Source organism: Rattus rattus, chromosome 5, assembly GCF_011064425.1.
Source record: "Rattus rattus isolate New Zealand chromosome 5, Rrattus_CSIRO_v1, whole genome shotgun sequence".
NCBI lineage: Eukaryota > Metazoa > Chordata > Mammalia > Rodentia > Muridae > Rattus > Rattus rattus.
Window position 1 is genome coordinate 150,724,615 of NC_046158.1, and position 12,999 is coordinate 150,737,613.

The following is a 12,999-nucleotide window of genomic DNA, read 5'->3' on the forward strand; positions in this document are numbered from 1 at the left end:
GTTTTGGTCCTGCATGTCTTCGTGGATCTCAGAGAATGTGTTTCTAACAGAAGCGTGAAGCTTGCATCTCGCATTCAGTATTATTTCAGACAGTTTCTCAGCTCGCCCCAACACCGCTGACAGAATAACACATCTTTTTACCAGTGGTTTTTGATGTTAACTCTTCCACCTGCACTCACTGGCACCTACCCAACCCCCACATACATGTAGCTAAAAATAGGGCAACTTTTTAATAAAAGAAAATACAATTGGCCACATTTTTACTGTATATTTATTTCTGAATGGATTTGGGTTTATTCCTAGGCTATTTCTCCCCATTGATATATCAGTGTAAAAAAAATAAATAAAAGCTTAAAAGATCAGTTATAATAGCTGAGAATTTTCTGGGTGTTTTTGCTCATGTGTTTTGCTCATTACTAAAATTGGAGTTAAAAGGCTGTTGGTATTTCTCTTTGTGAGCATTGACCTCTGAATCATCCTGGGGTTGGGGGAGGACGGATGGACGGACATTGTGTACCTAGCAGCCTTCCTCTCCTTGAAGCCCAAACAGCTCCACAGAGAGAATCTCCTCCTCCAGGGCTTTGTCCTCAGCGTGGGGGAAGGGCTGTGAGAATCAGGTACAATTTCAGAGGCAGAAAGCTTTAATGAGCCTCCTTCCAGGACAGAAAATTTCATTCATTTTAGCTATGCAGCTCCCTGCCTCTCGGACAGTCGATATCCACATCAAATGCCTTTCATTTTATTCTTTCTTTCCTTCCTTCCCCTCCCCTCCTCCTCCGACTTCCCCTCTCTCTCTCTCTGTCTCTCTCTCTCTCTCTGTCTCTCTCTCTCTCTCTCTCTCTCTCTCTCTGTCTCTCTCTCTCTCTCTCTCTCTCTCTCTCTCTCTGTCTCTCTCTCTTTCTCTCTCTCTCTGTCTCTCTCTCTCTCTCTCTCTCTCTCTGTCTCTCTCTCTGTCTCTCTCTCTCTCTCTCTCTCTTCTCCCTCTCCCTCCTTCCCTCTCCCTTCCTCTCCTCTCCCCTCTTTGTTTTTTTTTTTTTAAATTATTTATTTATTTCACATATACACTGTTGATCTCTTCATGCATACCAGAAGAGGGCATCAGATCTCATTACAGATGGTTGTGAGCCACCATGTGGTTGCTGGGAATTGAACTCAGGACCTCTGGAAGAGCAGTCAGTGCTCTTAACCACTGAGCCATCTCTCCAGCCCCCCTCTTTGTTTTTTAAGACAGGGTCTCACTTGTAGCCCAGGCTGGCCTCAAATTCACAGAGATCCTCCTACCTCTGCCTCCTGAGTTCTGGAATCAAAGGTGTGCACCACCACGCCTGTCTAGGTGCCTGCCTAATGTCCCTCCACTTTATGGAGACCGAATCTGAGTTCACTAAGCCCCTGGGATCCATCAGTTTCTGCCTCCAGTGGGGTGAGGATGGGGAATTACTGGAGCACACCACCCACCATAGTTGGTTGTTTTTTTTTCAGGGAAGCCAGGAATTGAACTCAGATCCTCCTGTTTGCACAGCAGATCCTTTATGCACTAGCTGTCTCCCAGCCCCTGATCTGAATATGCTGAAGTTGGACAGGTTTGTTCCTGGTATCTTCTCTGGTTTATTTGAATGTGCAAGGCTAAATATGTTAGCTTCGTACCAGGCCACTTCCCTCAACTGTTGAATATTTCCAGATGCAGAGCATCTGTGTGCAAGATGCTCAGATTACTTTCTCCCGCTCAGTTTTACATCTCCGTTTAAAAATTGTTCCATGTGTGTGTGTGTGTGTGTGTGTGTGTGTGTGTGTGCTTGCAACGTGTGTTTGTGGTATGCATGTGTGTACTGTGTGTGTGTTTGTGTGTATGCTCACATGTGTGGTATGCATGTGTATATTGTGTATGTGTGTGTGCATGCATGTGTGTTTGTGGTGTGTGTGTGTTGCCTGTGTGTATGTGTGTGTGTGCATGCCTGTGTGGTGTGCATGTGTGCGCATATGCGTGTATAGTGTATGTGCATATATGGAAACCTGGAGTTTGCTCTATCTGTTTTCTACCTACTTTCACTGAGTAGTAGGGTACTGAGGTAGGGTCTCTCAATCAAACCCAGAGCTGAGGTGCTGATCCTGTTGGAGCAGGGTAACCCCCCACCAGCACTTCCTTTAGCTCTAGCCAAATATAGTCACACTGGAGTTTACAGCTTCAATCCTGGACACAGAGAAGTCTGTGATAATTGTATGTTTTTAAAGAGTAAGGTTTTTTTTTAAATGTGCATGGGTGTTTTGCCTGCATGTATGTATGTACCTCATGGGTGCCTGGCGCCTGCAGAAGTCACCAGAGGACATCGGATCTTACAACTGGAGTTACGTCTGTTTATGTGCTGCCGTGTGGGTTCTGGGAAGTGAGCCTGGGTCCTCTGCAAATGCTCTTAGCCACCGAGCCATCTCCCCAGACCAGAATCATCTTTTTGCATTTATTTATTTAGAGCGTGTCGAGTGCTAATTTCCGTGTGTCACCACACTTCCGTGCCTGTCAAAGGAGAATTCTACAGAGTCGGTTCTCTCCGACCACCATGTGAACCTGGGGATTGAACTCAGATTATTTCCAGACCAGTTTGTCTCCTGGAGCCTAGGCTGGCCTCCACCTCCCAAGTGCTGTTGACATGGGGTTTGTCTCCATGTCTGATTCTCTTTTCATTTTTTTTTTAGAGACCGGGTCTCACTGTGTAGCTCAGGCTAGTCTTTGTGGAGCAGCCCCTGAGTGCTGATGGCACTGTGTGTCTGCATATTTTGCTCTTGTCAGTTGTTTTGCGTGTCTTTGAGGACTCCATCATCGCCTCATCTCCCAGTCTCTTACTTAGCTTTTTTCCGGCCTTGCTCTCTTACCTCTCTCAGTCCTCCCCCTCCCACCCCGTTCCTCTGGCTGTTCCCATCACTGTATTTCCTGCAGGGCCATTTTATGCTTCTCCCAGGTTTGCTTTTTGTTTGTTTGTCTGAGCCAAGGTCTCACTCTACAGCCCAGGCTATCCTAGAGATGTGTCTGTGTATCTCAGGCTAGCCGCAAACTCACAGCAATCCTCCTGCATCAACCTCCTAAGTGCTGGCTTTGCAGCATGAGTCACCACACGAGGCTCCAGTTTGCCTTAACTCCTCTCATGTCCTCCCACCCGGATCTTTTCTGTGCGTGATTGTAACCGGGGGCCCTCACTGCCTGCCACCTCGGAGGTCGATGAGCAAGGCAGGACTTGAGTCCTTGAACTGGGCTCTAAGAGCCAGCACTCTGAGAAGGCAGCCGGTTAACGCCCTAAAAGCCGCCCGTCTCATCTCCAGCCAGCTGGCCTTTTGAGGGAAGGAAGGACAGAGGCGTTCAGTCATTCCGGAGCTCAGGCTTGCCTCTCCAGTCACATGGCCAGCCACGTGGCTGAAACTTGTGAGGCCCGTGCCCCTCTCCAGATCATGCCTTGCGCTCTGCCCCGCCCCCTCCCAGATATCTGGGCTCATAACACTTTTTTTTCTTTTAAAGATATAACTCGTGTGTGTGTGTGTGTGTGTGTGTGTGTGTGTGTGTGTGTGTGTGTGTGTGTGTGTGTGTGCAGGTGCATGTAGAAGCCAGAAAACGGCATCAGATGCTCTGGAGCCAGGGTTACAGGCCGTGGTGAGCTACCCTGTATGGATGCTGGGAAGGGAACCTGGGTGCTCTGCGGGAGCCATCATCTCCCCAGACAGTCAGGCACTTTGTTGTTTTCTGAAACAGGGTTTCTCTGTGTAGCCCTGGCCATCCTGGAACTCACGCTGTCCTTAAACTCACAGAGATCTGCCTGCCTCTGCCTCCCAAGTGCTGGAATTAAAGGCGTGCACCACTACTGCCTGGCTCCCTCAGACACTTTTTTTCCCCTCGGAGCTGGGGACGGAACCCAGGGCCTTGCGCTTGCTGGGCAAGCGCTCTACCACTGAGCTAAATCCCCAACCCCCCTCAGGCACTTCTTAAACCTGGAGTCTAGCTGTTTCCTGCTGTACTAGCCCCCCCCACCTCCCCGGGGCATCGGGACAGCGAGCACAGGAGCCCACGCTCCGCTCCTTTTTTCAGTCTCTCTAAGATGCAGGATACACAAGCACCCCACCCATCCCTTCTGTCCAAATGCCTTCTGTGCATTTGACCTTTTGATTGTCAAGTTCCTCCTGAGCTCCTAAACTTCTGCTTTATTGAGTTCCTTCACAGACACAATTGCCATTTGTTTTTAAAAGTTTTAAAAGCTTTAAAAATCTGTTTTACAGCTAGGCATGGTGGGCCCAGCTCTGGCAAGTCTGAGGCAGGAGGACACTCCTCACTTCTCGAAGTTTGAGGCAAACTTAGAATACATAGCATTATCCTGTCTCAAAACAACAACAACAACAGCACACACACACTCACACACACACACACATACACACTCACACACACACACACATACACACATATACACACACCACATTTCACACCAATGTATGTCCTTTAGAAACTGTTCCGTTTTGTTTGTTTGGGCCAGGGTCTTGCTATGTAACACAGGCAGGCCTTAAACTGACAATCCTCCTGCCTCAGCCTCCCCAGGTCTGCGACCATGGGCACCTATCACCATTCCCAAAGCCCCTCCATTCGTACCAGTAGGAAATGTAACTTCCTTTGCAGGGTTTTCTTTTGTTTTGAGACAGGTCTTACTATGTAGACCAGGCTGGCCTCAGATTCACAGAGATCACTCTGCCTCCCGAGTGCTGGGATTGAAAGTGTGTTGTCCGCCCCTGGCAAATGTTTTGCTGAAGCTTCCCTGGATATCACCATGGACACCCCCGCTCCCAACCCCATGTGACTTCCCCTGTCTCAGCTGCTTTGGGGAAACATCACCCACACTGTAAATTCCATGAAATCCCCTCTTGTGCCTGCTTTGCTCATTTCCCCGTTTTCTGTGATGCTTTGGTACAAAGGAAGGGAGAGTGTTGTTAGGCAACTCTATTCCTGTCCCCACTACCAACCATCTTGTTGGGCCCCTCTAGCAACTCTGGACACAGGCAGAACAGCCATGACTGGTCCTCATTTTGCACAGGTTCCCAGGCTGGGGAGTCGGAGACCTGCACTTTGGCAGGAGAACGAACCAGTCCTGGGGTGTGGGGGACCAAGTGATGGGGTTGCGGGGGGTGGGGGTGGGGGGGAGCTGGCACCGTCCTCCCTGCCAGGCTTGCTCTCTGCAGGAACGCACGCGGGAATTAAGGGGGTTGAGGGCTACATCATTTTTTCCACTGCAGACTCTGAAGTGGCTACCCAGGAGCCATGTGGCTGTCCATGCCCCAGTCCTGGGGCACTCAAAGGTGCAGGTGACCTGTGAGAGAGAGGTGGTGCTTGGTGAACGCCATCTCCCAGCCCCAGCTGAGGCCCAGGTGGAATTAGGCTAGCAGGCTGTGTTTGTCTGGACTGCCCTCCCCCTGCCCCCGCCCCCCAATCTGTTCTGAGTACATTCTTCACCTAATCCTGGCTCTCCCTTGGGAGGCTGCAGCAGCTGAGAACTTTCAGAACTAAGTTTTGGGGAAAAGTTGTTTCTTGTTTCCTTTGGCTTTTGGACCTAGACACGCTTCATCTGCTGCACACAAACTTGAAGGGAAGAGGCTCTTCCTTCCTCCTCTAAAATTCCCAGCAGAGAGACTGGCAGGTGCTGGGGACTAAGTACCTGTTCCCAGCAGAGAGACTGGCAGGTGCTGGGGACTAAGTACCTGTTCCCAGCAGAGAGACTGGCAGGTTCTGGGGACTAAGTACCTGTTCCCAACAGAGAGACTGGCAGGGGCTAGGGGTTAAGTACCTGGTCCCAACAGGGAGACTGGCAGGTGCTGGGAACTAAGTACCTGTTCCCAACAGAGAGACTGGCAGGTGCTGGGGACTAAGTCCCTGGTCCCAACAGGGAGACTGGCAGGTGCTGGGGACTAAGTCCCTGGTGAGGATACTTATGAATGATTATACTTTGCCCTTTCTATTTTATTTGTTGTCTGTCTGTCTGCCCATCTGCCTGTCTGTCGTGTGAGTTTGAGTACCCCCCCACCACATGGCCACATAGAGGACAGAAGACTACAACTTTCGGGAGCCAGTTTTCTCCTACTGTGAGATCCAGGGATTGGAGTTGGGTCATCAGGCTTGGGCAATACCTTCTTAGTCCCACGGAGCCAGCTGACCAGCAACATCATCTTCACTAAATCCTGGGGTCACTGTCACCTGAGTCATGACCTCTGTGACTGAGCTGGAGGGATGCTTCCTACAGTTGTAAGGAAAAGCCAGAGAGGTGGGGGGAGCTCATACTCTATGAGCCAAGACCCAGCATACCCCACCCCATCTCAGTGTCAGACAAACCAGCACTTTGCAGCAAGGATGAAGTCATCTTTGTCCCCACCGTTTCTGTGAGAGCCACCTAACTGGTCTTGCTGTCACTAAGTGTCCATAACTGAGGATGCTGTAGGTCACAGTCGGCCACCATGGGTCTGTCTGCCACTCTATTTGGTCTCATAGCACCTTGTTGTGGTTGGTTCTTTTACAGACAGCTACAGATTGTTCCAGAACACAAGCCCTTGGCACAGCTAGACTCCGGGGATCAAACTAGGAGACAGATATATGTTGTTGGCTGTCCTGTGTTTTGAAATAATTCGAGCCGCTATTTCTGGCCTCTCGTCGTAAGTCAGGAGACCTGGGCATAAGGGCCTGTCTCTCTACCCATCTGTAGGCTGGAACTGAGAGGCTGGGTGGGTTGTTTGGGATGGAACACCATTATCCAGTTTTTCCTGGTCCCCACCCTGCCCACTACCTCCCCCAGCATGCAAACTTGCACCAGTCATTAGCAGAGACTGCAGCAGGTAGGGGTGGGACACGTCCCTATTTTCACCTCACCCTTTAGCACCTGTGAGTGGAGCCTGTCTCCTTTATAGGGAGGAGACGAGGGGGACACCCATGCAGCTCTCAAGGGCTTCCTCCTGGGGTTCCCTGGTTGGGGCCTAATGCACAGAGACAGTCCTGGTGTCCTTGTGCTCTGTGAGGGAGGCTGGAGTCCTCTGGCTTCTTGGAATCCTCTGCAGCTGGTCACCCTCTTCCTCCTCCTTCTCGCCTTCCCCTCTCCCACTGCTTCCTCCCTCTCTCCCTCTCCTCCCCCTCCCACTGCTTCCCTCCCCCTCCCTACTGCTTCCCTCTCTCTCTCTCCCTCTCCCTTTCTCCCCTCCCACTGCTCTCTCTCCTCTCCCTTTCTCCCTCCCCCCCCACTGCTTCCCTCCCTCTCTCTCCACTCTCTCCCCCCCCCTGCTTCCTCCCCACTCCCTGCTTCCCTCCCTCTCTCCACTCCTCCCTTTCTCCCTCCCCTTCCTACTGCTTCCTCCTCTCTCTCCACTCTCCCTCTCTCCCCCCTCCCACTGCTCTCCTCCCTCTCTCTCCACTCTCCCTTTCTCCCAGCCTCCTCTGGCTTCCTCTCAAGAGCATTCCGTTCTAGTTCGGAGGTGAAATGCACTCTGGCTTATGCATTGAAGGTGTGGTCCCCATGTGGTGCTCAGAGGTGGGCTCTGGGAAGATGGCTGGATCAAGGCGGGGCCTGACCTGGGCAATAGATTCATTATCTGCCGGTAGACTCATAAGTCAGTTGATGGGCCTCTCAGAAGTGATGGGAACTAGAAGTGGGGGCACCGAGACCCCTAGCCTCCCACCCCTCTGCGGCTTGGGTGCTATGAGCAGACCCCTTCAGTCACCGGCGCCCACCACAACCTTCTGCCTTATCACAGATACATTGTCACTGATACATTGTTGCCAGATGGACCTCTGAAGCCAGGAAGCGGCAAGGATCCTGTCTTGTGCTTAGCATCTTGGACCTTCTTGCTGCAGCAACAGAAAGCTACAAGAACGCTGTCTTAGTGCATGGTACACCTCTTCCCGTTCTGACCGATGAGGGATCTGATCAAACACCTGTTCCCATAGCTGACGGGTTTTACCCACAGAGAGTAAAAAGAGGCATCCAGGCTGCAAACAGCACAAGCCAAGCATGGAGGTTGGAGGTCAGAGGTCAGAGGTCAGAAGTCCGAGGCCTGTGTTCATAGCAGAGCCAAGTGAGGGCATACAGAGAGGACATCACAATCCCATCTGCCAGCCTACCACAGGACAGGCTGTGTGGCCTTGGGCAAGTTACTGGCCTTCTCTGAGTTTTGAGTTCACCTTCTGAAGACTGGGGGTAATGACAGCACCCACTTTCCAGGGTTAAAGGTTAAAGATGAAAGTTAAATGGACTATGAGAAAGTGCCAGATGTCCTAAGCTATGAGTTGAAGCCAGGGTATCTCTGATGGGCCGGTTTTCAGCTTTGAAGAGAGCAGTGCGTGGTGTTTCCCCTCTGGACAGTTTGTAGTCTTTAGGTCACAGACATGAAGCAGACGGAATCCTGGGAGGAGAAAGCAGGGCCTGATGGGACCAAGGGGCCGTGCGTTCCCAGGCAGAGCCCCTTGTTTGATGGGTTATGTCCTGACACTTCGCTTGTGACTGAGCAGGAGCAGCGGCAGGAAGGAGAGCCTCGTCCAGCTGCTGGCCAGCTGTGGACAGGGGACATCTGGACGCACAGACTTTTCCAGGGAAGTGCTCGGGCTCGTTACCAACTGAGAGTCTGCAGGACATAGGGCTTCAGACCCCAGAAGGAGGCTTCCATGCTGGGGTTGGCAGGGTCTATTTGTTAAATGATTGTGCTTCATTTTCTTATTGCGTGTTTGTGTCTGTGCGTGCGTGCGTGCCGTGGCACAAGGTGGAGTCCCACAGGGAACATGGGAACTAGTTCTCTGCCCCATGAGTTCTAATCACCGAGCTTGGGTCTTCCGGCTTGGCGGCAAAGTGCCTTTTGCCACTAAGAAGCCCCATCTGCCCCTGCCCCTGCCCTATGCCAAGGTTAGACTTTTACTGGCATTTCCTCTGCCCCCAGTCCCAGCATACACCTCCAGGCATGTGAGACTCAGGGCAGGTGAGGGACTAGCCTGGGGTCATTGATCCTTATATTCCACCCTGGCCACCCTGGCCACCCTGGTCACCCTGGTCACCCTGGTCACCCTGGTCACCCTGGTTACTCTGGCACTACAGATCTGAGGTCACTTTCTGGGGAGGCCTCACTCTTTCTGTTTGAAGCAACACCAGCTGTCAGGCCCTCAACAGATTCCTTAAAGCCCTCAGCAAGGGGTAAGAGATGTGGGGTGAGGGATGTGACTGAGAAGGGTGTGGGGAGTGAAGGGTGTGTGGGGGGAGGGGTGATGGGTGTGTGGGGAGGGGTGGGAATTTTGAGAGGCAGGGAGAGTTTGTTTTTCTGAGTGTTTTAAGATTCTGTTCTGTTTTACTTTACTTTGTGTGTGAAAGTGTTTTACCTGCATATGGGTATGCATACAGTGCCTACCTGGTGCCCACGGAGGCTAAAAGAGGGCACTGGATCCCTTGGAACTAGAGTTACAGATGTTCAGTTTGTTATAGGTGATTGTAGCCATGGGTGTCAGGGATAGAATCCAAAACCCCTGCGAGAACAACCAAGGCTTTTAACGAGTCATCTCTCTGCTCTGAGACAGAATCTCAAGAAGTCCAGGCTGGCCTCAAACCCACCACACAGCTGAGGATGACCTCAGAATCCTGCCCTCTGAAGTGCTGGGATTACAAGCACGGGCCACCATGCATACCTCTATACTCTTCCAAATTGTCACAGCTGGAGTCTGTGATGTATCCCTTACCCCGAGATGCATCACTGTCCTGCTGTGGCAAAAAATAAAAAGCCGAGGCAGCTGGCAGGCCAGTCTATGACTCTGAGCTTTCCCGAGTGAGCATTCTGAAGGAGCATCCCGACAGCCATCCATTGACGGCCTCTTGGGGACTGCTGGTTTCAGCAGCGGACAGACAGCATGCATAAACAAGAGGGTCTGGAAACTTCTTTGTCCCTTGCTGTTCTGAGTCGCCTGAGTTCACCCGAGGTCCATGTGGCTGGGTTGAAGGCCAACCTGAGGCAGGCAGGCAGCTGAGTCCCTCAGCAGGGTTTGGGAAACAGGGCCCAGAGAAGCAGGAAGTGTTCTGTGACGGTGTCAGGCTCACAGAAGGCGGACAGCTGCTTTTAAGTATCAGTTGGACGCAATCTAAAATCATCTGGGAAGACTCTCAATGAGAGGATGTCTAGACCAGGCTGACCTGTGGGCGTGCCTTGGGCACTTGCCTTGATGGCCTTAACTAATAGGACAAGAGCCACCCTGAAAGCTGGAGGGACTATTACCTAAGGAGGGGCCTTACCCTGAGAGTAGAGGAGGCTGAACCGTGAGCCTGCCTGTGTTCATCTCTCTGTGAGCCCGAAAGAGACCCTCTCTCTGACTGACTTGGTCAGGGTGATTTTTTTTTTTCTTTTATTTTGACACAGAGTCTCCCTATGTAGACCAGCTGTCCTGGAACTTACTATGTAGACCAGGCTAGACCGAAACTTACAGAGATCTGTGTGAGCTACCACTCCTGCTTCCCGAGTTGTTTGTTTTTTAATCACAGCAATAGGAACGAGCTAGGACAGTCAGCGCTTCTCTGAGGAGGGAACAGCCATGCTGAAGCTTGGGGGACACAGCATAGGAGTGAGCTGTGCAAATCTCTCAAGGGAGAAGGCTCTGGAGACAGGGAGTAACAGGCAAAGGCCCTGGGGTCAGTGTGAGGCTATAACAGGTCAACTTGTAGGACACAACAGGTTCTCCATGCGGCCAACGACTCAATACAGGAAAGCGAGGAGAAGTGGCAAACACACCAAGGACTAACCCGAGAGTCTCACAGCTAAATCTGCACATCTTCTGGCTTTTGTCTCATGGCTCTCTCTAGATTGTAAGGCTGTCACAGGTACGATGGAGGGAATTAACCTCCCAGATCATCTCATGGTTCCTGGTTTCTGCAGGAGCATAGAGAAACTGAGGCCCCAGGTTGTCTGGTAACATTTAGCTTCATTTTCACTGGAGGAAAAGGGCTGAGCCCTAGAGTTTTGGGTGCAAGGGGCTAACAGCTTCCTGCGGATGTCTCTCTGGAGGCCGTTGGTGCAGCACGGACGGGTGCTACACGGGTGACCTTAGACTCTGTCCGGTCTTATTTTGGAAGCGTGCTAGTCGGCACTATGATCTGGAATGTCCCTGGTGAATGCCGGGGTCAGGACCTGGTTTTGTTTTGTCTTGGCATTGGTTCGTAAAGATGTTTTGAAAGAAGCCAGGGGCCTTGGAGACGCTCGTCACCGAGGCCTGGGCTGGGGAGTTGCTTGGCTATGTGACAAGGGGGCTCAGGTCAGGTTTTGTTTGCAAGAGGTCTCACTTGGACTGCGGGGACATCTGTGGGCTGGTCTGGCACCGATGAGTGCGTGAGTCTGGCCTGGGCCTTGTTGAGCTGCCCTGGGTCCGTCTGAGTTTGCTCTTCCACCCTGCCTATGTGGTAACTGAGTTATTTAGTTCGTTCAATTTTAATTTTTGTTGTGTGTTTTGTTTTATTTTGTTTTTCAGGATAGAATTTCTTTGTTCTTTTTTGTTGTTGTTGTTGGGGTTTTTTTTTTGTTGTTTTTTTTTGTTTTGTTTTGTTTTGTTTTTTTTTTTTTGAGACAGAGTCTTGCTATGTAGCCTTGGATGTCCCAGAGCTCTCTATGTAGACCAGGCTGGCCTCAAAGTCAGAGTGGTGGGATTAAAGGTTTGCTCCATCACACCCGGCTTGGATTCTGTTTTTTTTTTTCTCTTCTTTTTTCTTTCTTTTTTTTTTTTTCGGAGCTGGGGACCGAACCCAGGGCCTTGCGCTTGCTAGGCAAGCGCTCTACCACTGAGCTAAATCCCCAACCCCTTTGGATTCTGTTTTAATCCTTATTTCCACATTTGAGGAGAAGAAATGGTTTGGGCCTTTACCACCTTAACTGTATCCGTTGTCTGAGGCATGGGTGGTGAGGTTGCTTAGATTTTGGGGTACCACTGTTGTTGGATAAAGAGCCAGAAAGCCAAAGTCCCCAGCAAAACTAACGATTGGCATTTAAATTTGAACAGCATTTAAAAACCATTTGCTCATATTGGGGCGACTCACGTGCCACTGAGCACATGAAAAGATCAGAGGACAACCTGTGGGAGTCAGTTCTCTGCCCCCACCACGTGGGTTCCAGGGATTGAACCACGGACATCAGACTTGGCCGCAAGCCCCTTTTTACCGGCCGAGCCGTGTCACCACACCACAGGAGAAAAGTTTTAAGTTAAGAATTTTTGTATTGGTATAAGGATATTGATAACAAAACTTGTCTAAAGTAGATTCTAAAAAAGGGAATCACATTTATTTCTAAAAAAGGGAATCACATTTATTTTCTTACTGAATAGCCAAAGGACACACACACAAAGCGGCTATACAAATATCTTATGCTAATTAAAATGCACTATTTGAAGTACATTACAGGGGGTCCAAATGTAATTGTTTTGATGCTTTCTTTCTTTTAAAGATTTATTCATTTATTATATACAAGTACACTGTAGCTGTCTTCAGATACACCAGAAGAGGGCACCAGATCTCTTTATAGATGGTTGTGAGCCACCATGTGGTTGCTGGGAATTGAACTCATGACCTCTGGAAGAGCAGTCGGGTGCTCTTAACCGCTGAGCCATCTCTCCAGCCCTGATGCTTTCTTGATATGTGGAGTCTGCTGTACATGAGCTTCTCAGCTGTATAAATAGCTTGTCTCTGTGGAGATGAGATCAGATCCATCCAAATGATGTCATCAGCACTTTTATTATGTTATCGCTGTGGGCTTATTTTTCAGGATTGTAATTATTAAATAGATTTTAGGAAGGAAGGACTATGCATAAAACCACACTGATGCTCAGGCTGACAAAGTGGCTCAACGGATTAAGGCACGTGTCTTCAAATAAGAGGACCCGAGTTCAATTCCAGAGACCCACATGGTTGAACGAGGCAACCGACTTCTACAGGTTGTCCTCTGAGCTCCAGATGCATGCTGTGATTTCAAATCAAAGAAGTCTGGGCAGAA

The 12,999-nt window shown here is 50.3% G+C and overlaps 1 protein-coding gene across 1 annotated transcript in view; it reads left to right on the plus strand.

Annotated features, from left to right (window-relative positions):
- Positions 1 to 1,525: 1,525 nt before the first annotated feature.
- The window catches only part of Ptgis (prostaglandin I2 synthase), a 51,344-nt gene continuing 39,870 nt past the window's right edge, over positions 1,526 to 12,999 (plus strand). The window contains exon 1 of the mRNA XM_032904761.1: positions 1,526 to 1,580. Coding sequence (XP_032760652.1) covers positions 1,564 to 1,580 — 17 coding nt within the window. The 5' untranslated portion in view covers positions 1,526 to 1,563. The remainder of the gene's footprint in view (positions 1,581 to 12,999) is intronic.